Source organism: Arvicola amphibius, chromosome 1 (genome assembly GCF_903992535.2).
Source record: "Arvicola amphibius chromosome 1, mArvAmp1.2, whole genome shotgun sequence".
Classification (NCBI taxonomy): domain Eukaryota; kingdom Metazoa; phylum Chordata; class Mammalia; order Rodentia; family Cricetidae; genus Arvicola; species Arvicola amphibius.
In genome coordinates, this window is record NC_052047.1 from 50,678,275 (window position 1) to 50,702,677 (window position 24,403).

Below are 24,403 nucleotides of genomic sequence, written 5' to 3' on the forward strand. Positions count from 1 at the left end.
AGGCCAGGGACAGCTTCCGAGTTCAGTTTATTGGAAAGAAACCTGTTTTTTTTTTTTTTTTTTTTTTTTTTTTTTTTTTTTTTTTTTTTTTTTTTTTTTTGCTCTGGCGGATAAAGGGGCAGATGAAACTTTCCAACATCGCCTTTCTTCGGAATAATCGGTTTCAGGCTTTCTCCTCCTCAGGCTGGAGGAAGAAACTTCACGCCCTCGGGCTAGGGCTCTCGGGGCGCACAGGGCGGCTTTGTCTGAAAGGCGGCGGGGCCGGCAAACGTCCGCAGGGCGGCTGGAACTGGGACTAGTCTAGAACTTTCTTCCGCCCAGTGCAGGAGTAGCCGAGTTCCGGCCAGGACCTGGGGGCGTGCCCGGGTCGGGGTCGGGTCGCCCGCGGCTCAGGGAGCACGCGGGGCTGGTGTGGGTGGAGCGGCCCCGCGGGGAGGAGCCGGTCGGGAGGAGGCGGTGCTCCAGCGGGTCGAGCGACGAGCTGCGCCCCGGCGGCCCTGACCCCGCGACTCCGCGGAGGGCGAGCGCGGTCGCGGACAAAGGAGCATGTCGTTGCGGAGCAGGATCGGTCCTCGGGCCGCCGGGAGGATCGGGCCACCGCCGGGCCCGGCTCACCCCGCCGCCTCCCGCTAGGCCGGTGCCCCACGCCGCTCGGCTCGCAGGCCCGGCCAGCGGCATGGAGCCGCCGCTGCTGCTGCCGCTGGCGCTACTCGCCCTGCTGTGTACGGGAGGAGAGCGCGGGGTTGCGGCGCTGCCAGCGGGCTGTAAGCACGACGGTCGGGCCCGGGGTACCGGCAGGGCGGCTGGAGCCGAGGGCAAGGTAGTGTGCAGCAGCCTGGAGCTCGCGCAGGTCCTGCCCCCGGACACGCTGCCCAACCGCACGGTCACCCTGTGAGTAACTCAGGTCGCCCCCTGGGCCTTTCCGGGTGGGTGGGGAGGTGCGCCGTACGGGTTCGGGGTGGGGGTTCTCCCCTGTATGCATGCTCCTTTGTGTTCGCGCAGCGGCGGGCAGGGGGTGGTGCTGGGAAAGCCCTTAAGCTTAGCGTGGGGACCAGGGTGGCCGATCGCCATACCAACCGCCTCTGTTACTTTCCAAAAAAAAGTTTTCGGGGTTCCCGGGCGCACCCCATGCCATCTCTGCTTTTGCGCCGCTCCGGTTGCTGAGTACCACGTGAGGATGCAAATAAACACTAAGTCGGTGCAGTTAAAGCTCATTCATCCTGGCTTGGGGCTTCCAGGAAACACCATGTATGCTCAGAAGTGTTTTTGAAAATGAGGTTGCACCAGAGGTAGAGCTTGCTGGACACTTGGGCTTAGGATGGCTCTTTGTGGTCCTCAAACCCATTCGGAGACGTTGCAGTTTTCTGCCTTAGCTTTAGTGCTCTTTAAGAACAACTTTTGCAGTAAAGTTACTAATGTCTGAAAATGCGGGATAAAGTTGTTCAAGTCCATTTCAGCCCCATATTCAAGCCTGAGAGCTCACACTGGAAAACCAGGAACTTCGGGATTGAAAGCTGTTTGTTGAGAGAGCTCTCCAGACCCTCCAGAGGATGGAGGGACTTTGGGTTTTCGCGGTAGGTTTCCACCTGGAAGGAAAAAGTTTAGTCTTGGAAACGTAGTTCTTTGTGCCAATTGGACTGAATCGTGGCCCAATGACTGTAGATTCTGTTTTCTGTGAGAGATGAAAATTGGTTTGGAAAAGTTTAAGTCAGAGTGTTTTCTAATGGATATTTTGTCAGGCTGAAATATGAGTCCCTGGGCTTCGTGTTCCTCTGTGTTGTTTTGGTTGGGTTCTTAAAAAAGAACCAAGGCTGCCACTAGGCACACATGAAGGCAAAGGCATGTGTGATCTACGAAACCACTTAAAAGTGGTATTTTTAATTTAGCCCAGCTCAAGAGAAGGGTATGTGGTGGGGTGGTTTCAAATAGCGCTGTCAACTCCTTTGTTGACTCATTTTCATTCTCTCTCTCCTAGTTTCTTTTTTTTCCAGTAAGGAGACATTTAACACCAGAAACTGCGTGTGTTTCTGTTGACCCCGTTTTATAAAGATGGGTAAAGTAGTGTTTGCTGTGTTGGACTCTCACTGACGCAACGGGTCCTGCTGTCTTTGCCATTTGGTAGTGGCAGGAGTTGTATTCATTTAGTTTTTGACCAGATGCTTTGAAGTGAAAAGTGTTGGTCCCTTAATTACAGTCTGAGACTGGTGGAGAAAGGCCCCGTCTTGGAGAAGTCACTTGTGACTGTGTACCCATGTTATGACTTAAACCATGAATGTTATGACTTAAACAATGACTTGATAAACACTCAAATGCTGGCCAGTGAGTGACACTCAGCTTGATTCCTTTTATGTTCAGTTTTTCTGAAATGGGTCAACTGCATGTAAATTGTTGAAAAAAATTGGCGATATTGTAGAAAGTCACTTTTTAGCCTATTCCAAATTGCAGTAGATTTGTATGAGTGTAGTAAGGCCTTTGAAATATCATTTTGGTCCTTTTTTCTGTCTGAAACTTTAGATGAAAATAAAATGAATAAACTTAGGTTTATTATTATTACTAGGAGGAAGTAATTAAGGATAGGTTAAGCTGATGCTGAGCGTGTTAGGATATTTCAGGCCCACGAGAAGGCCTTAGGAGGCTACTTACTTTATATTTTGCTAGGCAAGCTATCAAAAGAACTGTGGGTAACTGGCAGATCCAAGTTCCCATAGTAGTGATTCGGTGTCTGGGTCCTGGTCCAAGATTCTTGCCCTGCAGTTGAGATGTTTCTCATCAGAGACCCACATCTGCCTCCATCTTTCAAGATCAATGCTCATTGCTTTGAGCTGCAGCTTGGTGGAGGATGTTGTGTGGGAGTTACGATTGCTTTTTTTTTCTTTCTTAAGGCTGCTATAGATTGCTACACACCTGACAACTTGAAATAATAAACTTATTTTCCCTCAGTTCAGGAGACCAAAGCCCAAAACCAAGATTCTTTTTTCATCTGTTGCCCTTCAGTTTATGACTGGAGAGTTCTGGCCTCCCCATCTGCGTTTACCTGGCCCATCTTCCCTTGTGTCTTTGTACCTTAGATCTCTCTCTCTCTCTCTCTCTCTCTCTCTCTCTCTCTCTCTCTCTCTCTCAGAATGAGCATACAGAGATTGAATTTAAGGTTCACTTTGAGTTCAGACCATCTCGTGTCAGGGTTCTTTAGTTCATTATGCCTGCAAAGACCTGTTTTCCAAATAAAGTTACAAAGGTAGCGGCAATTAGTGAGGACCAAGACAGACATCTTTGTTTGGGGAATCGCCAAGTATCTCATTACAGCATAGAAATAAAAATAAGAGCGGGGGTGGGGTGTCAGTCAGTGGCTGAGCATCATGGGCCTAACTCACACAGCGTTCTGAGGCTGATTTTCATCACTGTGGAAACAAACAACCGTTCTTCTTGAGGGATGCACAGGTATTTGGAGAAAAGTTTCTGAGTAAACCTTCAAGCAGTATGGGAAATGTTTTACTATTGTATGCACATTTAGCACAAATGACCCAGAGGAAGGCCACAGCCTTGGTGCTTGCTGTGAGCCAGGCTTTGAAGGTCTTGAGCCAGTCCTGGGAAGATGAAGACCACTGGAGAAAATAGTTGACACAGAGAGCCAAGGAGGGGGTTGGAGTCAGTGTGCTTCACTGGTGGTGCCAGCACTCCCAGAAGGCAGTACCCAGTTAAGATGCTGTGCAGTTGGTGGCAATGGAACGTTAGGAGCAAATGCTCATTGCTTGGATGCCCACAAGAAGTAGAAATTGGAAAATGAACCCTCTGATTTAGTTTCTTGGCCCCAAGCGTGTGTGGCCAAAGGTTTTCATTGAGTTGTCATGTTACTGCAGAGAGGAAATTTAATTGGTTTGGATTGTGAGGATGACAAAGACAGGCTAGTTTCCTACTTGGTGAGGAACTTGACATCCCTGTAGCTGGATGATGTAGGTGACCTTCTAACCGTGTGTGTGTGTGAACAGCTCTCACTTCCAGGGCTGTATTTTTTGTTTGTTTGAGATAGGGTTTTGCAGAGCTGTATTTATCAAAAGAAGTTGAGCAAAAATCTTTGACTTGATCATGCTTGTTCCCAGGTTCTCTTATAGACCTTTGTTAAGGAATTAAATTGCATTTCTGAGATTTACATATAAGTTGAACAAAAAATACCTGTACTTAATAGTTTTGCAGGAAACAAATTATTTACTGCCTTCCTATGTTCTATATGAAATATTCGGTATGTTATTTTAAAAGTTCTGAGAACTTCATTGGTTGAGTGTTTTGCAGGTTTAGACATGCTTTTCTACATTTGCCATCACAGTGATTCTAGAATACATAGATTAAAGATTGCCACTTAGGCATGAAGTCTAGTTTTCTCTTAGATTGTTTGGTTGCCAGCGCTGTTGAAAGGGACATCTTGTGTTGGGTCATTCGTATAGCGATAGATTGGGGACACTGGCTTTCACACACCCTGTATTTCACGGACCTGCCTTGTTGGAGTAGTTGGGAAATAGATGGGAAGGGGGAGGGAGTTGTAGGCAGAAACTAGGGGCTGTTGGCACCAGTGGAGATTGGAAAGGAGACCACCCTCCTGGAGGAGCCACTGAGGCTGATGGAGCAAAGAGAAAACTAACCATGAGAGCCCAAAGAAGTTTATATTTCGTGGTGGCAGAAGCTGCCTGGTGATGAGGTGCCCAGAGGCCATAGGCAGACAGACCAGGAGTAATCTTTGACAGCTGAAGGTTTGAAAACCCTTCAAGTGCAGCGTCCATACAATACAAGTGAAAGATGCCAGGCTGGGTGGCTTGAAGGCAGTAGGCATTGGGGGAGATAGAACCAGCATACGGACAAGGCAGGAGTTTGGGGTGAAAGCAAGTAAGAAGGTGTGCTGGTCTTAAATGATTTGAGTTTCCTGGGGAATTTGGGAGCACACTGAATAGGATTGGAGACGGTGGCCAAGAGGAGAAGTGGCGGTGGAAGGGATGATAGATGGAGCTGAGCATGAGTGGAGTGTGGCTTATTTGGCTGCAGAGTGGTAAGAGACAAGGTGTAGCCAGGCAAATGGAGCAAGACGGCAGACAGCTGCAGGTGCAGGGAGGGGGTCTCCTCCATCGCTTCTGTGTCCTCGGGAAAAGATAGGTGGAGGAAGGAAGTTGGAGGAGGAAGGTGAAGAGGAGGGGAAAGGAGAGTCCTTTCAGAAAGGGAAGCCACTGGGAATTGCCTAGTAGTCAACAGGGTGGATTCCTGTGCAGTTCTGTCTGATGATGGGACTCAGATCCAGAAGGAAGCAACCTGCAGGCTTGCTCTATCCAGTTGCATTCGGCCTGTAGCTCCCACTCTGTGTGGGTAGCAGGTTGCTGGCTAGGCAGGCAAGTATAGTCACAAAAATGAGCGTGTTTTATGGAACAGCCCCTCTCCCCTTTAGTTAACTCGCAGTGATCCCAGGTAGCCACCGGTAAGGTTCCAGTCTTTGAATTCAAGATCTTGCCTCCAGCCTGGTTGCCCTACATGCCCTACAGTTTCGGGTTTCTCCCTGCAGGTGTCTTCTTGCTGTTATGGTGGCTCTGATCCACTGGGTGCGCCTCTTTGCTAGGCAGAGTCTGTCCCAGTGAAAAGTCAGAGGGGGGCGGCAGGAGGGAGTCCTGTCCGTTTTTACTCTGTAGTTTCTGTCTAGACTCTATGCCTCTCATTGTCCCTGGAGCAGTGTTTGTGCTTAGCTTTCTCTAGAGCTCAACTTTCATCCTTGGCTTGGAATCTGTGCTCTGGGAAATTTTGGGTCCTCCACAGTCTGGCTCAGCTTCTGGGAAGTCTTCGCTCACTGACTCTTGGTTCGGTCTTAGGTCACTTTGTTTTTGTTTTTTCTGCCTTTTTCTCCTTTTTCCTCCTGTCCCCTCTCGCTATGCCACCCAAGGCCTGGTTCGGGTTAACCACACCCTGGAGCACTGAGATGCGTTCTGTCCCACACTGTCCATGATCCTGGATAGTGCACATAGCCTTGAAGGGAAGGATCCGGAAGAGACCTCTCACACACACAGCAAGTGTTCTTTATTGGAAAGCATATTGTCAACAAAGATTCAGGAGCAAACGGTGGAAAATCAGGAAGCGTGGAGGTTGAAAGAAGGATGTGAATTCAGACTTTGACACTGTTACAGCAACTGAGAGCATCTGTTTATTTTAGTCTGGCCCAGTAATGCATAGCTGTGGGACCCATGATTCAGAAATGGCTGCAGTAGGTGCCTCTAGAGTTACACTCGACCTACTCAATCTTACATAGCGACCTGCATCCCTACAAGGACTGCTTTACAGGAACAGTGCAGAATGAGGGGCAGAAGTAGGCATTTTTGGTCCTTGAATGCCTTGCTTAAGTTTGTCTGATATGATGTCAAAGTTTTGCATAACCCCACCCCCAAATCTTGTTTCTTCTTGTCTGCTTGGAGTCCTTCAGCATCAGGAATACAGGAGAACAGTTGGTGGGTTTGGCGGTCTGCCAGGCCCCGGGCACAAAGGACCTGGGAAAGTTTGGAGATGTTTGTTCCAGTGTTGTCACTGCATCTGTCCCCAGGAGCCTGTAAAGATGGGCTTAAAAAAAACAAATAAGAGTTAGGAGAAACAACATACAAATAAAAAAATATAAAAGTAACTCTTGAAGTAACTCAGGCAGTGACCAAGGGTAGAGATCCTCAGGATGTCAGTTAACCCATGCTCTCTCCCACATGCCCACATTCTGCTGAGGCAGAGCAGACTACAGAGATGGTTTATGGGGCTTTAGATATGTTAGAGGGAGTGAGGGTTCCCAAAGGGAGGGTCATAAGACAGGTCTAGGCAGGACTTTGCTGAGGGGGCCCAGTGATGGATTCATTTGTTCCGTTGACCATGACTGTGTTGTCTTCTCTTTCTTGCCCATCTCCTGGGCACAAAGCCTCGCTGTGGCCCCAAGTGTCTCCACCTTGGAGCACTTAGTCATGTATTATTCATGGAGTCTCTCCAGGTTTTCACACCAGATACACATACACACACACACATACACACACACACACACACATAGATGATGGTGAAGTATGGTGAAGAAGGCGTGCGTTGTCTCCACTTTCCTGAAGCCTGATGGGTGTGTGCTGTTGAAGATTTTATACGCATAACCCAGGAGCATTAAATATTCCCAAACCTGGACCAGAGGCCTGTGTTCGGATGCAAGTTGTTCAGGGATGGGGCACCAGACAGTAGTGATTTTCATTGATTCCAATGTCACCTGCGATTAAAAACACATTGTAAGGTATCCCGGTAACCTTAAGGGTTAATTGTGGCTACCAGCTGTCCTCAGCTGCAACAAAGGAAGATGGAAGAAAGAGGTTAGAAACAAATTGAGGGCAGCTGGGAGAGGAGATGCGAGGGGGAGGGGAGAGGGGAGGGGGAAGGGCTGTTTTTGGTGCAGAAAAGAAGGATGAAATTAAGAGACATTGCTGGGACAGTCAGAGAGCTGCAGGCTGGGGCCTTGTTCACAGATGAGAAGAATCGTTTGCAGAGCCAGGCATGGTGTCTGACACTGGATTTCTTTGTTAGGTTGGTGGGTGAGGGCAGGGTGCTGTTTGAGATGCGCTGTGGAGAGGAGTGAGTGGACTTGAAAGGCCTGACAACTGCCAACATTTGGCCCACCAGCCCTTGAGGGCCTGCTGTGTGTTTGATTTTTGGACGGGCAACAAAACAGAAAGGGTCCCTGCTCATGGTCCCTTTACTCATTTCCCCGAGATTTAAAACTACAGATTGGTTCCTGGCATTACTCAAGGTCCGGTTTCCACGTGTGAGCCTTCTCAGAGCAGGAGTCAAGAAGATGAGTCACTGGAATCTTCTGACAGTGACCACAGTGTGAACAACGGGTCGCCAGATGAACTCTAGCAGTGTGAACTGGGATCCCCACTGCAGAGAGCATCGCCAGAGAAGAAGACGTGGCAAGCCAATTCTGGGCTTTGGACAGTACTCCCTGTGTGTGGGGAGGCACGGCTCAGATGGGCTTGTAGCCTCTTGCAGGCAGACAGGAGGAGAAGGAAGACTACACCCTGGGTAGCAGGAACGGGAAGGTTCTGCGCAGGGCTGAGGTCTGATCTTACTTGGATTTTCCCCAGGCTCTAAAAGAAAAACAAAAGAGATAAATGACTGGTCTTAATGTATGGAAGAGTCATTCGGATATGGTTAACTTCTCTGAACATTTTCTAATAGGTTTTTTTGGGGGGGATTATTTAGTGGATTATGGAGGGGAAAAGGAAGGAGGAAGGGGGAAAAGGAAAGAAGAGAGACAGAGAGAGTGGCAGGGGAGAGAGAGGCTGAAGTTACTTCTTCAGAAGAGGGATGGGGAGAGAGCATAGTTTTTTTTTTTTTTTTTGTTCTTGTTCCGGGTCTGAAGGAGGCATTCCTGTTGCATCCTTGTTTCCTTGCTGTTTTGGCTGGCCTGCGGGAGGCGTTCCTGCAGACCTCCTTGTGTGGCTGACCTCACAGTTGGCAGGTGTGCTGTGGACATGGCCAGAGACTGCAGAGCACGAGACTCGCTTGCTGGGCCGCGGATCAGCTCAGCTCTCAGGCCTGTACCAGTTGTTAGCTTCTTATCAGCTCACTTCGCTGGCATTCTTGCTTCTTAATTTAAATAAAACACAAATCTTACATCTGCTCTTCTTTGTATTCCTTCCCATGTTTTTGCCTTCTTAAGTTTAAATTCCATAATATTTCTACATTTGTCATATTTTTCCAGAATCTTCGTCACGGATGTGGGGGTAGAACATGACAGGTCTGCCGAATTATGGATTTTGTCCAAGGAAGACTGAATTACTACCCAGGCAGTCTGTTAAGAACTTTTATTGATCTCACTTAGGGTTTTATCCAGTGACAATATCACCATAGCAAGATTCCTTCCTTCCTTCCTTCCTTCCTTCCTTCCTTCCTTCCTTCCTTCCTTCCTTTCTCTTTCTTTTTTTTTTTTTTTTTGACAGGGTTTCTCTCTGTAGCCCCTGCTTCCTGGCTGTCCTGGCACTCCCTTTGTAGACCAAGCTACCCTTGAACTCAGGAGAAAAATCTTTTTAAGGCTCGTTAGCTCTGTATGTGAAAGTGCCGCCCTGCCCACCTGTTGAAACTGTGCTTGCGGACTGATGTTTTTCCAAGAATGCTAAGCATGGTGTTGGAGGGAATGGAAGGTTCCTGGTGTATTTCCTCCCAGACACCACCATCTACCCTCCCACGGACTTGTGTTGAATGTGATTGGTATACATACAGACACACTTATGTACATATTCATATGAGAATTCCATCAGCATATGATATGAAGATATTTCTCATCTGGAATGTGTAATCCCACTGTGTGGCTGGCTCTTTCCAAACTACTGTCCGGGGCTGCTCTGCTCCATCTGTCAGGAGCACTTACTTGCTGCAGGGACGGACAGTTAAGAGGACTTCTGTGCTGGCCTGCGTTTCAGTCCAAATCCCCCTTGGATTTAACTGAAAGAAACTCTGAGCAGCCTTTCCGTGGAATGATAATGAAGGGTCTCTAACACCGGTGTTAATGTTTCCCTTCTTGAGGCATGCTTGATTCGGATGCTAATTAAGCCGATTCCTTTCCCATCAAGATCTTGACTTGTAGATCTTGACTGTGTAGTTTTTCCCAACTTCTTATGAAAAAGGCAAAAAGAGATCACAGGGCAGTGGTGAAGATGTCCTTTCGGATTCTTATCTGTTTTTAAATGATTCTCATTAAGTATTAAATAGAAAAATACAGTGAAAAGTCTATCAAAGAGCCTCAGCAAGCACAGATGGGCGCGCCCTTGGGATTAGTACAGAGAGCTTCCAGGCTCTCCCCAGTGGTCCTGTTCTCCTTCCTCAGGTACCCCGAGCTCCGGAGGCGTCATGTTCTAGCTCTTACATTTGCATTCTCCATCAGTTCGTGCTTCATGATGCTGTTTGTATTCTTAAAAATAACACCATTCTATTTGTGAGCCAACTCATTGTTAATGTCCATGTATCCCATAATTTGTTATTACGTAGGGTGATATATCTATTAATGTATCTACAACACATGCCATCTCTTGCTAGTGATATATGTATGTAGTCATGTGAGCGTGTATCTATCCATTCTCTCTCTATATATAGATATAGATATATCTACATATAGATATATATATGTAAAAGGAGCGGCAAGCAGTTTTCTTTATTAATTAACCAATGAAAGCAACAGATAGATAGACCCTCCTACATATATATATATATATGTATGTATGTATGTATGATATATATGTATGTCTATGGACACAGTCGGCCGTGAATATTCTAAGGTTTAGCTATCACAGATTCATTCCATCTCACTGAAGAATAGGGAGAGACGCCTCCCAGCTGAACTTGAGAATATCAGGGAAATGGGATCCCTCTATAAAGAGAAATACTAAATGCTCCTGTGCCTGACCCTGACCCTTACACGGAGACCAATGTGACCAGCAGGAACCCATAGCGTGGTCAGCGTGTGGGGACAGCAAATGTGGGCATTCCACAAAAACATGGCAAGTCCCATAATGTAACACAAGCGAGCATCAGGCAGGCAGGTAGGAAGCAGGCATGAGGCAAGATGAGCAACCGGCTTTTAAACAGGGTGCAATGCAGATTCCAAGCTCCCACTGCAAGCACATTAGAATTCTTAGGCTGGGCCATGAAAGGAGAGCTTGGGCTTAGAGGATGACAAACAAAAATGTTAAAAAAGGAAAACATCCGGCCTGAGCCTCCTGATGCACTTGGCTGAAGGTTTTAAAATAAGCACACATATACAAACTCTCCATGGCAGAGTCCAGCTTTCCCTCTCTCATTCTTTATCTGATGGTGCAGTGCCTGTCTCTCCCCGCCACACAGTTCTGTTTCCTATTCCAGCTGCTTCCTACCTTCTGGGAAGGATGCCTTATCTTTCCTCTCCGAACTTCTTGCATAGTTTATCAAGGTGTCCTTGGCATACCCTGGTACGTCCTTGCTCCTCTCTTCGAAGCTCCCCAAATGTCCCCTGTAGCACCCTGCTGCACGCCCACTTTGCCCCATCGCTGGGCTCCTTGGACCTCATGCTCTCTCTCCTCCCGTCCTCCTCTTGTCTTGGCCAGTTGCTCACTAGTTTCTGCTCCCCGTGGGCACTCAGGCTGCTGAGAGTAAAGCTTCTGGCAGCCCCACAGCATTTCCCTTCTCATTCTGGTCCTGTAGTCTGATGCCTACATTTGATATCACTTTCCCGTATTACTGAATTTCAGTAACTGAATCCACCCTTTCATCCCATGTGGTTTGGGCTAGAAAGCCCCTAGAAGCAGTCTGCTGGTTTCACTGCCAAGATAAACCCAAGAAGGATAATGGCCTTCGGGGCAGAAGGGTAGGTGTCGTGTGGTGTGAACCTCCGAGAAATATAGACTGTTTTATTCTAGGTAATTGTAAATTTTTTCTTGCTTTAACAAATAAACAAAAAAACCCTAGTTAACTCTTCTATTAGATTTGATTTTTCAGGACTCTCTGGAGGAAGAATTGCTTGAGTGTCCCCCTTTTTTTGTGGTAATGGGGCGTATTAGTTACACTTTTTTGACAAAATCCGTGACAAAGCTGTAACATATTGAAGGAAAGGTGTGTTCTGGCTTACAGTTTCAAGGTACAGTTTATCACAGGGGGAAGGCATGGTGGCAGGAGCTTGAGGTGGCTGGTCGCTTTGCATTTAGTCAGCAAGTAGACGAACAGTGGTGCATGTATGATATATATGTATATATATATAGGGTCTGCCATGGACCCTAGTCAGGGGCATGGGGCTGCCCCGCAGTAGGATGCTTCTTCACTCCTCGGTTATTCCAGCCTAGAAACCCTCTCACACATGGGCCCAGAGCTTTGTCTCATGCCATTCTACATCCTGCCAGTCGGTGTTTCCCCATGCTACCGTGACTGAACTCAGGGCCTCGAAAGCAGTATCTGAATTAGGTTTAAAAAAAAAAAAAGGAAAAACTTACCATCAACTCAGCTGGAAGTTAGCAACCATGTACCATACTCATGCCTGTGAAGAACTTTAATACTTCATTTTATTTATTTTAAAAACTGTATAATCTTATTTCCCTGTGTTTACTTTTGCATTGTTTAGTGTTTTAGTGATGATAACATCTTTTAGATTTGGACGTTTTGCTGTTGATGTGTGCAGCAACTGTGGGAGAAGAAATAGGGAGCTCTTCTGTTCTCAGCCCTAGTGCCTAGGGAGTGTGAGCAGGGGGTGGCAGCTGAGAAGGGTGTGGGGAACCCAGGACCTGTAGTGGGTGAAAAAGAGGCTCCTCTCTTCCTGGACGGGAGGTGGAATAACATGGTTGGCTCAGCGGTTTTCATGCTCTTGAGTTTCTGTTTTACATTGGTTTATGAAGCATGTGTGTTCGGGAGCCCCATTCCCCTTGGCCTGATAACCACCATCTTCATCAGAGCCGCTGTGCCCACTTCTTAGAGGTCTGTTGGACTGGGCAAAAGGAACCATTGCATTCTCACCTGAGAGTTTGAGAGCTTCCATCCTGTCCCCCTGCTATTTGTGTAGTTCTGTCCTAATTGCGCATGGTCTTTGGAGGAGCTAGAGTATAGTATAAAGGGTGAAAAGCTAAACAAAGGAGGGCGGGTCATGTTATGCCCTACTGTTGTGTTCTGGAGTGACTCAGTTTCTTTTCCAGAGGTGAGTTTAGTTTTTGTTGGGTTATTGAAGGGGAGGAGAGTAAAATGAGAATATCCTGCCCTCACTTTTCTTGTAAGGATAGGATTTCAGAAAACATCCTTTACCATTGTATGAGTTCTTTTTGAGATCTGTAGCTTTCATTGTTGAAGTAACCACAGTTGAGTCAGCTCATGCACGGGGCCAGTAGGGTTCTTTAGGGAAAGAGGAACTATAGGATGCAGATGGAGGGAGGGAAGGAAGGATGGAAATGATGTTACAACAGTTGGCTCATTTGGTTGGAGAGTCTATAAGGAGTGCAATCCAGCGTGCTGACTGGAGAAACAGGGGATTCTCTGGTGCGACTCGTCCCAAAGTCAGGGCTCTAGAAGCTCAGCATCAGGTACAGGAGTCAGCAGTGTGGGCGTAAGTCCCAGCCTGGACCTAGAAGTATCAGGCACACTGATGTCCCACGACCAGAGAAATAATGTTTCCCTGGGCACCCGTAGTCCCGTAGTGGACACAGAACATTCATCACCTGAAAGGATCGAATGGTTTTTCTTCTCAAATTGGTTTGGTTTGGGAGTTACCTTGAGCTGCCAGGGCTTACGCAGCATAAGGTGTGTTTGGTGCTCCTTGGTTTTGGAACCTCAGCATCCTTGACTGATTTCCAGGTTCTAGAGATCACTGACATTGTGATACCTGTTGGTTAGTAGCTACTGTGCTCAGCACTTCCCAAGCAGCAGATTCCAGGCTCTGTCAGATTTCCACGAGAGCGAGCATCTGTGTTTTACAGGTGCTCTGGCTGAGTCGCCTCCTCTCTGGTTTCATTGGTTGCAGAGCCTGGCTTTTGGGCCATCCCTGTGACTGCAGGCCAGCAGTTCTGACTATTGCTGTACCATAAAAGTGACCATTTGCCAGCAGGGTTGGGTGTAAGCCTGTATAGTGGTTGACAAAGAGACTGGTGTCCACTGAATGGGTGGGTGTGGGTTCATTAGAGATGGGAGACAGGAACTGAGAGACTGCACTTAGCACTTAGGTCCTAATGGCAATTGAAGGGAAGAAGTTTATTATCCCATTTTGCTCTCCTGGCAGTAGCTGTGGGAATGATCAGCACAATTCTGCTTTGGTAGAGTTCTGCTCATCTGCATTCTGAGACTGACTGTTTCCTCCTGGGATCATCACAAATGACTCCTCAAACACAGCTGTCTTGCACACCTGGGACGACTAGGACCATCAGAGACGGGCACAGCTGCCCTTTGTCTTCTTCCGATGTAGAACCAGCTTTTGCCACTCTGCCTAAGTTTTCGCGGAGGTTCAGGCTTCCCGTGGTTCTGAGCTCCAAGATCCCTGTTTAATAATGACACAAGAAAGGAGGAAGCAGAGGAAGTAACAGCAGACTGGTTTCAGGGAATTCACACCGGCTTTGTCAAGTGTGGATGGTAGCCCTTAGCTCATTACAACTACTCTGGCCTTCACTCCCCCCCAACAGGGAAGTGAGGTTGTGAGTTAGATTGTCCTTAAGAGCTCTTTAAATGCCAGGTTTCTATGAATTTCCGTAGCTCACAAAACCAAATCAAACCTGACAAGATCACTGAGGTGTTTTTTAAAGGCATAGACATTAATGAAGCCCCAGTAGTTTTATTAGAAGGGATGGATTCGTTCCATCATTAGATGGCATTCACACAGTAAGTGCAGGGGCTGTCTTGGCAGAGGCAGCCAGGGAAAGCTGGGCAGGGTGGGGGTGCTGTGATTGGCGTCTGGCCTGCCTGGTTCCTTCCCTGTCTTTATTCACTGATCTTAGCTGCTCTAATTGCCCCTCACTTGCCAGTTGAGACCTGCCCCCCTTCCCTTGGGCTAATCCCCCGCATCGGGACCTTGAGCTCTGCTTCTGTTAACCCGATTTCTTTCTTGTCTCATGGTTCCCGTCTTTTAAGACTTGAGCACTTGCGAAGCCCGTTTAGTGTGTGAATCCTGGCACATCCCTGTTTCTTCCTTTGCCACAGGAACACAGATTTTTAAGTTCCAGCTCCACAAGTAGGCCAGGCTGCTTGTTTTAATTTCTGAGCTCTTGGTTGAATGTGTGGGCATCCATCAGTATAGGAATCACAGGCATTTTTGTTAGGTAGTAAATGCCCCCAACTCCCAGACCTGGAGTTCACACAGGAATTCTCCTGGCTCCGTCCCCTCAGCACTGGCGTTACTCACGCTACATCACATCGCTCACACTTGCCTCACAAGTGTTTTGCCAATTAAGCTTTCTCTCAAACCCTCAAAAGATGCTTCCTCTTCCTCCTTCCCTCTTTTTCTTTCTTTGTTTTTTAAACCAGTGTAATTATTTATGCTCTGTACAGAGGAGTGAGCTCTATTGTGGTCCAAATGTTGATTCCCAGCAGGGTTCTTCAATTGGTGCAGTGCTTGCCCAGCCTGCCGAATGTCCTGGGTTCAGTTTCCAGCGGTGCATGTATCTGCTATGGTGGTGCCTGCCTGTGATCGCAGCATTCGGGAAATAGTCAGAAATTCAAGGTCATCCTCTGCTTCGTAGTACTGAGCTCTCTGCCAGCCTGGGATGCATGAAACCTTGTCTCAGAAAACAAAATGGGGCAAACTAAACCCCAAAAGACAAAAATAGCAACCCCTCCTCAAAAACAAACAACAAACAAAAAACAACCCAGTTTGAATCAGTCATCTTTTCTCATGTAGTCTTTCCTAAGGACTCTGATTAGGAGCGATTCTAATCAGCAATCACAGATCTTTGGGAACTGCATTGGGGGAACCTAAATAAGAAAGAAATGACTAGCAAGCCATCAAAAACAGGGCTAACCACAACATAATTTTGCTGACTGTGCCAGGTCCTGTGGGATGTACGGGAGTGTTGGAGTTACTGTCATAGTTCCCTAATGGGGTCATTATTATGGGGAGGCCTGGTTCATGCCTGAGGAAGTACGGCAGGAAAAGGTTCCAAAGTCACCGAGCCACCAAGACATAGAACCCAGTTTGAGCTCAGTCCGTTGGCATCCGGAGCCTATCTTAAGAGTGACAGGACAGACTGACCTTCAGCAGTGTGAGCTGAGTTTGTGAGGTGACCCTGTAGCTCTCAGAGTCCAGTGTGAGGCTGGCAAGCAGTGATCCCTGCGCCTACATAGATGAGTACGCAGTACTTTTATTTGAATGCTTTTTAGCAGGTTTTGGCCCTATCGGCCCTAAATCTGTCCTCGGAAGATGTCTCTGTAGCTTCTTGTTATCATCCTCTCTTTTCGTCTTTCCCATTCATTTCTTAGCTCATGTGTGTTTGTCAGGTCAGGAGCTTCCCCTGACCTGTCACTGGTTTCCTTAAAGTTACTTCTTTTGCAATGCAGTTTCATTATTTTTGTTTACGTATATGGGTGTGAGTCTGGAGTGTGAGCTTGTGCCATGGGTGCTGGGAGCTGTCCTCTATCCTCTTCAAGAACACTGAGTGTTCATGCTCTCAACTGCTGAGATGACTTTCCTTCCTTCCTTTATCCAGGACAAACAGGACAAAAAAGAGTCCTTTCTTACTCCTTTCAAAATAATGAATTGGCTCCATTTATAGTTTTTAATCTTTTACTCATAGAAATGTCTCACTAGTTAATAATTAAAAATAATCCTGTAAATTAAAAATGAAATGATTATTTGCTTAGAATTTAGTATTTTGACTATATGATCCCCCCTCTGCCAGTGTGTGTGTGTGTGTGTAAGTAAATTCAGGAACTTGTGTCATGGCATATGTGTGGAGGTCAGAGGGAAGCCTTTCTCCTTGTTCGAGAGAGGATTTCTTTGTTGTTCACCCCTGCATAGGGACTAGCTGACTGTGGGCTTCCAGAGAGTCAGTCTCCTGTCTCTTTCTCCAGTATTCTATATGAGGGCTGGGATTATTGATGTGTGCCACCACAACTGCCTTCATGCAGACACTGGGGATTTGAACTCAGGACCTCAGGCTTGCATTGTAAGTACCTTATCCACCAGTCCTCTCCCTAGACCTGTCTTTAGTCTCCTAACAAAACAAGTCACAATAGTGACAAACAAGTCCCAAAAGCTCTGCTTACAGCTGGTAGTAGTTTGTGGCAGTTTCATTTAGGACAGAGTGTGTAAGTCGTGTCCTTTGCGGTCGAATGATAGAGCATGTGCTTTTTAGCAGGTTCCTACATTTAGGCGCACATTGAAATCCCCGGGCAGTCTTGTTCAATACATTACAATCTGCCTTTCAGGTCCTGATGCTTCATCCCACTGCCGGAGTAGCTCAAGGTACAAAAGGATTGGGAACCTCTATCTTTGACAGAGACAGTCAGCATGCATCAGGATGTAGTATTTGGGACCACCGAGGATCTTCCACAGTGTCTATATTGATGGTGATGATGTTTGCCTTTGAGACAGGTCTTAACTCCCTGTGTACCTCAGGCTAGCCTCCTGATCCTGTCGTCTCAACCATGAGCTGTTTGTTATTCCTTTCTTAGTTTTTGTTCATCAAACAAAACAGGGTTAGACTGTGGTATGTTGCTAGTGACACATTTAAAATATAGGTGTGGTCTTAGGTACTGCTTTAGACAAAGATCTGTGAAAGATCTTTCTGAGATACATAGGAATTTGACTGTGGCCTGGATATGAAAATAGACTGAACTGGAAAGGTGGAGCTGGTAGCAGAAATTGCTGGCATCCCAGGTGACTGCGATAGGATCTGTGTCTACAGAGCCCACGCCTGCCTGTGTATGTGGTAGACAGTGTCAGGGCTTTGTGAAGGCGTGAGCCTAGCTGTCTGTACGTAAGAACTGTAGTCTACTTTTCTTATTCCTCATGTGCACAGCCACTGCTACTGTAATAAAAATTACTTAAAAACAAACCACTCTTTACTGAGAATTGTCACTTATCATTCAAGGTGGTCTCTTCATCTTAGCTAGACCTTAATATCTCTGGTGTTTTTTATATCGTATTTTTCCCGTAGATTTTTTTCCTTTTTTCTTTTCTTTTCTTTTTCTTTTTTCTCCTTCTTTTTTTTTTTCACCAGCCAGGACATTACTATTGCTGATTTGGTTGTGTACCACTGCCACTAGTGAAGACTGGAATTTTATTTTGATTTCTTTCCCCCAGCATCTCTAATGCTCTCAAGCATGTAGTTGACACTCAATAAATCTTCATCACCAAGTACCTGAATGAGGAAAAATCGATGTTCATGTATATTGAGTTCTCTGAGAGAGCTGTGGGTTTCAGTCATGTTTAAAAACTATTGTATTAAACTATGTTTTGTAACAAACCAAAAAGCCCTTGAGATGAGTTAGCTTAAATAAAGTTTGCTTCTACGAAGTTACTTCAGTAGGGAAGTTTCTAGATCTAGAACTGGAAGGTCAGCACCAGTGGCTGAAAATGGTTTTGTATAGGCACTCTCTTCACCCCCTGTCCCCTGCCCCGCCCAGCATGTGTGCAGGTTATCTCTGTATCCAGTGGGGAGGGATTGGCCTCAGAAACAGCCTGACTGGCTTCTTTTGGCATTTGTCTTAGGTGCTGCAGCTTTCAGCCTCCTCACTGGTAGGAAGTTCATCTGCTCTGATTGGCCAAATGCTAAGTTGCTTGGAGGTGTGTGTACTCTTTAGTTAGAGTTTCTTTTCAGGTCAAGGTGGGTTCAGTAGGTCCTGAGGCTGTTTTGGGCTAAGTCTTAATCCTCCACTATACGTCATTTAGCATCCTCTTCCGTAGAAGTTCTAACTGTGCTTAGGGGCATGTGCCTGGCTCTGATTCTGTGGTTGAAGATCTGCTTCTATCCGATATTCATTCACACTCATTCATCCTTCCCTCACCTCCCCTCTTTCTCCTGCCTTTTATCTCCATCTTTCCCTTCCTCTCCTTCCTCTTACTGGAACTAGGCTAAAGAAAATGAGAGGACAAAGGGCTGGATGCATACAGTTTTTTCCTTCTGATATGCCTTTTCATAGGAAGCTAATTTTATGCCCCTGTGTTTGCTCCCCACACACCAATGCCTTTTCCTTGGTTACTACTATAAAGCCGCAGTGTGGGACGAGCCTTGGAGGGAAGTTGTGTACCAAGGCTTCTTGGCAGCTTTTGTTTGCTGTGAGCTATACATTCCCAAGAGTGAGGGTAAACACATTCCTGTTCTTCCTGTTGTACAGCCTGGGAGTGAAGAAGGGGGTTTTTACATTTGAAATGGATTTGGTGATCAGAACTTCAGTTGGTGAAATTTTATCTTCTCTCCTACAAAAAAGAAACGGCGTTCTTCATTTCATTCACTAGTGAGTTAAAGAGAAAGTGTTTATGACCTTTGTTAAAATGAGAGCAGAGACTCTACTCATGACCGTTTTGACGGATGGTAGTTGGGCCCTAGACCCTGGGCCCAACTTCTAATATAATACTGGCGAATGGGGGTGGCTTGCCAAGGAGGTTGGGGCAGAGGGTCATTGGACGGAAAATTACTAAGTGGAGACATGAAGGGAGAGACTGTTGCAAAACTGACCTAACAGGATTCTTCCAGGTGATCTGCTATCAGGAGGGACGTCAGGGAAAGGAGAAATTCCGTCAGATAGCAAGAGAACAGGGAGGGGTTCTAACTTAACGAAATCATTGTTAAAGTGGACTCCGTGCCACAGAGCTAAAGGTTGAGGCCTTCTGAAGAGGAGGGTCCTGAGTCACCCGACTAGAGTTTAGTTGAGGAGAGCATCTGTGGGGGGTTTTATAAGGAAAATCTTGCTGTTGTTTCTATGTTTTGAGCTTGTCACTCAAAACTTGTGAAATTAAAAAAAATACTGTAAAATTTATTCTTTATCTCTTGCTTCTTTGTTAAACTTTAAAGGACTTGGCACTTGTGCCGGTTTGGTGAGCCCTGTTGTAGAGTTTCAGGATGGCTCTTATGGGTCCGACCAGCTCTACAGCCAACAGGAAGCGTAAAGCTAAGTGTGGCTCTTGTGCACTTTGTGCTGGGAATGTGGGCACTAGGAAAGCACGCTTGTCTTCTGTGGCCTTCTAAGTTCCCCTCCTCCTGAACATTGCGGCTGGACCCTGTGAGTACAGCTGCCTGTGCCACTTCAGTGGCCGCCCCTTCTCCTCACCCTTGTGTGAACCCTGAATCTTCTATGCCTGCTGCCCTGTCCTCCTGTGGTGGTTCTGCCTGATACAGGACCCATCCACTCCCTGCCTGCACTTCTGACCCGCAGAGCTGGGAACTGTTGGTGGCAACCTTTGCTGGGCTACAAGGATCTTGCTCTTCGGGCTCTCCCAGAACTTCCTACCCTCTGAAGTGGGGGGAGCGTGACCTAGGGTATAGAGTTCAGAAATGTGTTCTCCTAATAAGCTTATTTTCAGTCATCTTTGAAAGTCTGTATTCCTGTTGGACCGGCTTCTCATAGCGCTTACTACCTGGACCATGTGTTTATTAGTCCACGAGGTCTGCTTTTCTGTCCTTGGTGTCACCCAGCCCAGAGTAGTTGCACAGATATATTCTGAGCTAATGAGTAATCGATACATCATCAAAATTTTCAGCTGAAAAAACAAAACTTGTAGGTTCTTAAGAACCTCAGTGTGGCCCCAGTGGAAAGCTTTCTGTTTGATTAAAATGCCAAATAAACGTGCTTTTATTATATTCATAAATATCGTGTTTCTAGCATTCTCTCTGATGTACCGACACCTTGAAGAATGGTGTCCTTTGCTCAAGGAGCTAATGTGTTTGTAAGACATGATGGAGTGTTGTTTAATAAACAGTTTTTCATTTTTAGACGTTGTTGAAAGATATCAAGTATGGCGTTAAAAACCTTTTAGATTTTCTTAATCAACTAAAATTTGTGTAACTCTATGTAAACTCATTCATAAAACACTCACTGTGTTAATGCTAAGGCTGAAAAATAGGTTTTTTTACCTTTTATTTATGAAATTGTTAAATAAAGTATTGAAAGCAAATGAGGAAAAATCCAACCTTAATGTATTGTTTTAAGTGTTGGATCTCTGAGAAAAATGCCTGGGAACTTGAAAGGTTATTTAATGAGCCATTTGGAGAGTCAGGGTTTACTATGTAGCCAGGTGATGTTGGTTATGTTCGTATGGTTATTAGAGGCACCTTTTAATCTTCAGACTCTGTAATCATGTGTTCCATGCTGTCTTTGACTTGCTGTCTCATTTTATGTAATTGTTCACTTTGGGCAGATTGAAGTTGAGTGTTGTGTATGGCTTTGAGAACGTCGCTAAGTTCTCCAGGCTGCTCTGTAAAAAACATTTCTTGGATATGTAGTGAGGGGGGCGCTTGTTTGTCCCGGCCACCCAGAACCGAAATAATCACACAGAAGCTGTATTAATTAAATCACTGCTTGTCCCATTAGGTCTAGCTTCTTATTGGCTAACTTTTATATATAATTTAACCCATTTCTATTAATCTGTGTATTGCCATGTGGCTGTGGCTTACCGGGAAAAATTCCAGAGTCTGTCTCCAGCAGGGCTACCTGGCTTCTCTCTGACTCCGCCTCCTTTCTCTCAGCATTCAGTTTAGTTTTCCCCACCTACCTCTATCCCCTGTGCAGGCTCAAGACAGTTTCTTTATTAAACAATGGTAGTCACAGCATACGGAGGGAAATCCCACATCATGGATAAGTAAATCTGAGATGTCCAGCTGAAGAAATTTGGTGTCCTCTGTTTCGGTTGGTGGGGGATTCTGAGTGTGCTTGGACAGAGAGTTCATTGGCAGGCTGCTGAGTGGCACTTTTGTTCTACCTCTGGCTATCTTGTCAGTGGTAGTAGGGCCTATGTGTACAGCCCACAATCCTTAGTTGTTACAGGGTACTGCCAATCGCCTGTACAAGATTACCCTAAAACTGGGGAAGATGAGCCTCGACAGTGTAGCAGCTGGCGGAGGTTGTGACTGAGTAGGTGTAGCATGCCTCATGGAAGGCAGCGTGGTAGTCTTGTCCAGTTGGCAGTTATCAGTGGGCACTGCAGAATGGAAACGCCTCCTGCCAGGCTGGCTGTTGTCTGGATGTTGTGATGTGTCGAATCTTATGAAGTAGTACCAATGGCCTGCTTTAAGTGCCATGCCACATGTTTCTTTATATGATCGCTAACAACTTTCATTTTCTGTTCTCAGTACCTAGAATAGTTTATAGATGAGATATTCAGTAGCCGAGGTTAAGAACCTTGTGCAGAACGATGAAGCCAGATCTTGGTATTAAGTTTCAAACCCAGGTAGGTTGTGTGCCAGGGTTTGCCTTCTGTCGTGGTGTTACCTGCTCAGTAACTGTTGGGGGCAAGGCTGGGACTGTAAGCAGGACCCTAAACAACATATTTGTTAGTGCACAGTCAGGAAACAGTGTCATATTGTTCTCCTGAGCTGGTCGTGTGATCCACTTTGATGATGGGGTAGCCCCCGGCACCATGCCCGTGGCACAGAGTGAGTGAAATCTTATATTCAGGGACACCATATTGTTTCATATTGTTGCCATCGAATTTCTGGATCGTAACTTTGGTCCACACGGCAATCTTGTGATTAATAATTCTGTTAAGAAAAAGATGTTTGAAATTTACTTTTTTCCCACCCATTGTTCCCCCTCACTTCTGTCCTGTCCAAAATCATGTTGAAAATGATAGCAGAAGCTCAAACAGGGCCGAAAAGTGGGAGAGGTGCTCCTGTGGCCCGGAGCGCTGGGGACTCTCGAGTAAATACAGCAGATGGATGAGATTGATGGTGAGACTCCAGAGCAGGGGACTTGCCACCCGAGAGAGAAAGTGCCGACTCACTAGAAGAATGAATTTTCTCAACAGCATCCTGGAAGAGTCCCAAGAACTGCAGCTATAGGGAGTGGCAGCAGAAATGGGTAATGTGAGTGCTCAGCCAGGAACTAAGGACCTTGAAACAGATGCTCTGTTCAGCTGAACCGCTGAGCCTGGAGGAGGAGATGGTGATCTGAGTTTGCCTCAGCTACAGGACCATTTTGCTTGGTCTCTGACTGTCTGGTGATTTGCCAAGGCTGAACAGAGCTGGAGACTGCAGCAGGAAGTCGTTGAGCCCCACAGCTTTTGTGTCTCCGCCCTCAAAATTACTAGGCTTCTCAAACTTGGCGTACGGGGAGTTTTGCTGTCTCGGTCTACCCTTATTTTCATATATGCTAATGAAACCCTTCTGCTGCCCCTCAGTATTATCAGTCCAGCGAACAACCAGAAAGGGTTGTGAGAGCCAACCATGGTAATCTAAGTCTGGGCAGAAAAGGAAGTTCTTTACTTCCTCCAACCATTATCACCTGGGACTCTGGCCATCAATAAATTTCGATAAATTTAAATGGAGTCTCAATAGTTTACCCTGACCTGGCAGGCCCAGATTACCAGACCCCCACCCAGGAACAGACCATTCAAAGGAAATTCCTGGCATTTCAAGCCCTGTAAATAGAAACACCTGCCAGCATTTCACCAGGACACCCCTAGACAAATGTCAGCCAATCAGGGGTCCTGAACCTCAGAGACCCCCCACCTTTACTACTATAAAAACCCAATTCTAATTGAGCTCTGGGCTCTCCGGATATTCCAATATGTTGGACTTGGCGGAGAGACCGAGTTTGCAAACTTGATTAAAATAAAGGCTCTTTGGTTTTACATATGGGACTCGGTCTCCTTTGTTGGCTTTCGTGGGGACCCACAGATTTGGGCGTAACAGGGTCATTAGACATTTGAGAAAAAAAAATCAACACTGTGAGCCAGCAGCGAACCAGTCTTTTGGCAGCACGGGTGAAATGTTAACACGGGAGAATTCTAGTTTGTATTTCAGATCCAAAAGAATAGCAGCTCCGTAGGGCAAGACTAGTTCATGGGAAAGGATGAGAAGGGAGTTCTGAGTAGTTAGTCATGGGATTGAGATGTGAAGGAGCCTGTTCTGGGGTCAGTGGATGGGCTGAAGGACAGAAGAGAAGCAGTCAGGATGTGGAAAATTAGTGGTCTGGAAAATTGAGCAGAGGATTTATTTGCAAATTCGAAGCAGAAGGATTAAGATGGAAGATGTGAAGCAGGAGTAAGAACTGGAAGGCGGGGCTAAGGAGTGAGTGTCAGCTAAGGCTGAGACAGAATCGCAGACGCCCTGGGGGCTGGAGAGATTATTTATTTCTCTCAAGAGCTGGCTTCTCTAAATATGGAGGTTTCTCTCCACACCACAATGGTACCACGTCTTTAGCACCTCTGCCAACCCCCATCCCTCACATCCAGGGTCCTAAGTCACAACCATCCAGGGTTTACATAGATCATTTTAACACACGCCTTCCCAGCTGTGTTTTAGAAAGCTGAGGTTCAGGAGCACAGGGTTTGGGTAGAAGCCGCTTAAAACTTTTAATCCAATATTACCTGGCTTTTCTCTTACGTTTTACCATTTTTTTTATCAGTGCTTTCTTGTTCTTTTGTTTTAAATGAATGCCTGTTACTTTAATTATTGTGGCATACACTGCATGTGTCATTAATTCTGAGGATTCCAAAATTGCATTTTAGTTTGCTTTTTGAGTGTGAGTGTCTGTGTATATACAGTGGTGTATACTTGTGATCCATGATGCACTTGTGGAAGTCAGAAGAAAACCTCTTTATTCCACTGTACGTGTAACAGGGATTTCAATAATGAGTTTTTTTTTCCTTCGAGATAGGGTTTTTCTGTGTAACGGCCTTAATTTTCCTGGAACTAGCTCTTGTAGACCAGGCTGGCCCTAAACTCACAGAGATTCACTTGCCTCTGCCTTCCGAGTGGTGAATTGAAGGCGTGCACCACCA

At 46.2% G+C, this 24,403-nt stretch overlaps 1 protein-coding gene across 1 annotated transcript in view; it reads left to right on the forward strand.

Annotated features, from left to right (window-relative positions):
* The first annotated feature begins 470 nt into the window (after positions 1-470).
* The window catches only part of Adgra3 (adhesion G protein-coupled receptor A3), a 98,101-nt gene continuing 74,168 nt past the window's right edge, over positions 471-24,403 (forward strand). The window contains exon 1 of the mRNA XM_038323600.1: positions 471-891. Coding sequence (XP_038179528.1) covers positions 677-891 — 215 coding nt within the window. The 5' untranslated portion in view covers positions 471-676. The remainder of the gene's footprint in view (positions 892-24,403) is intronic.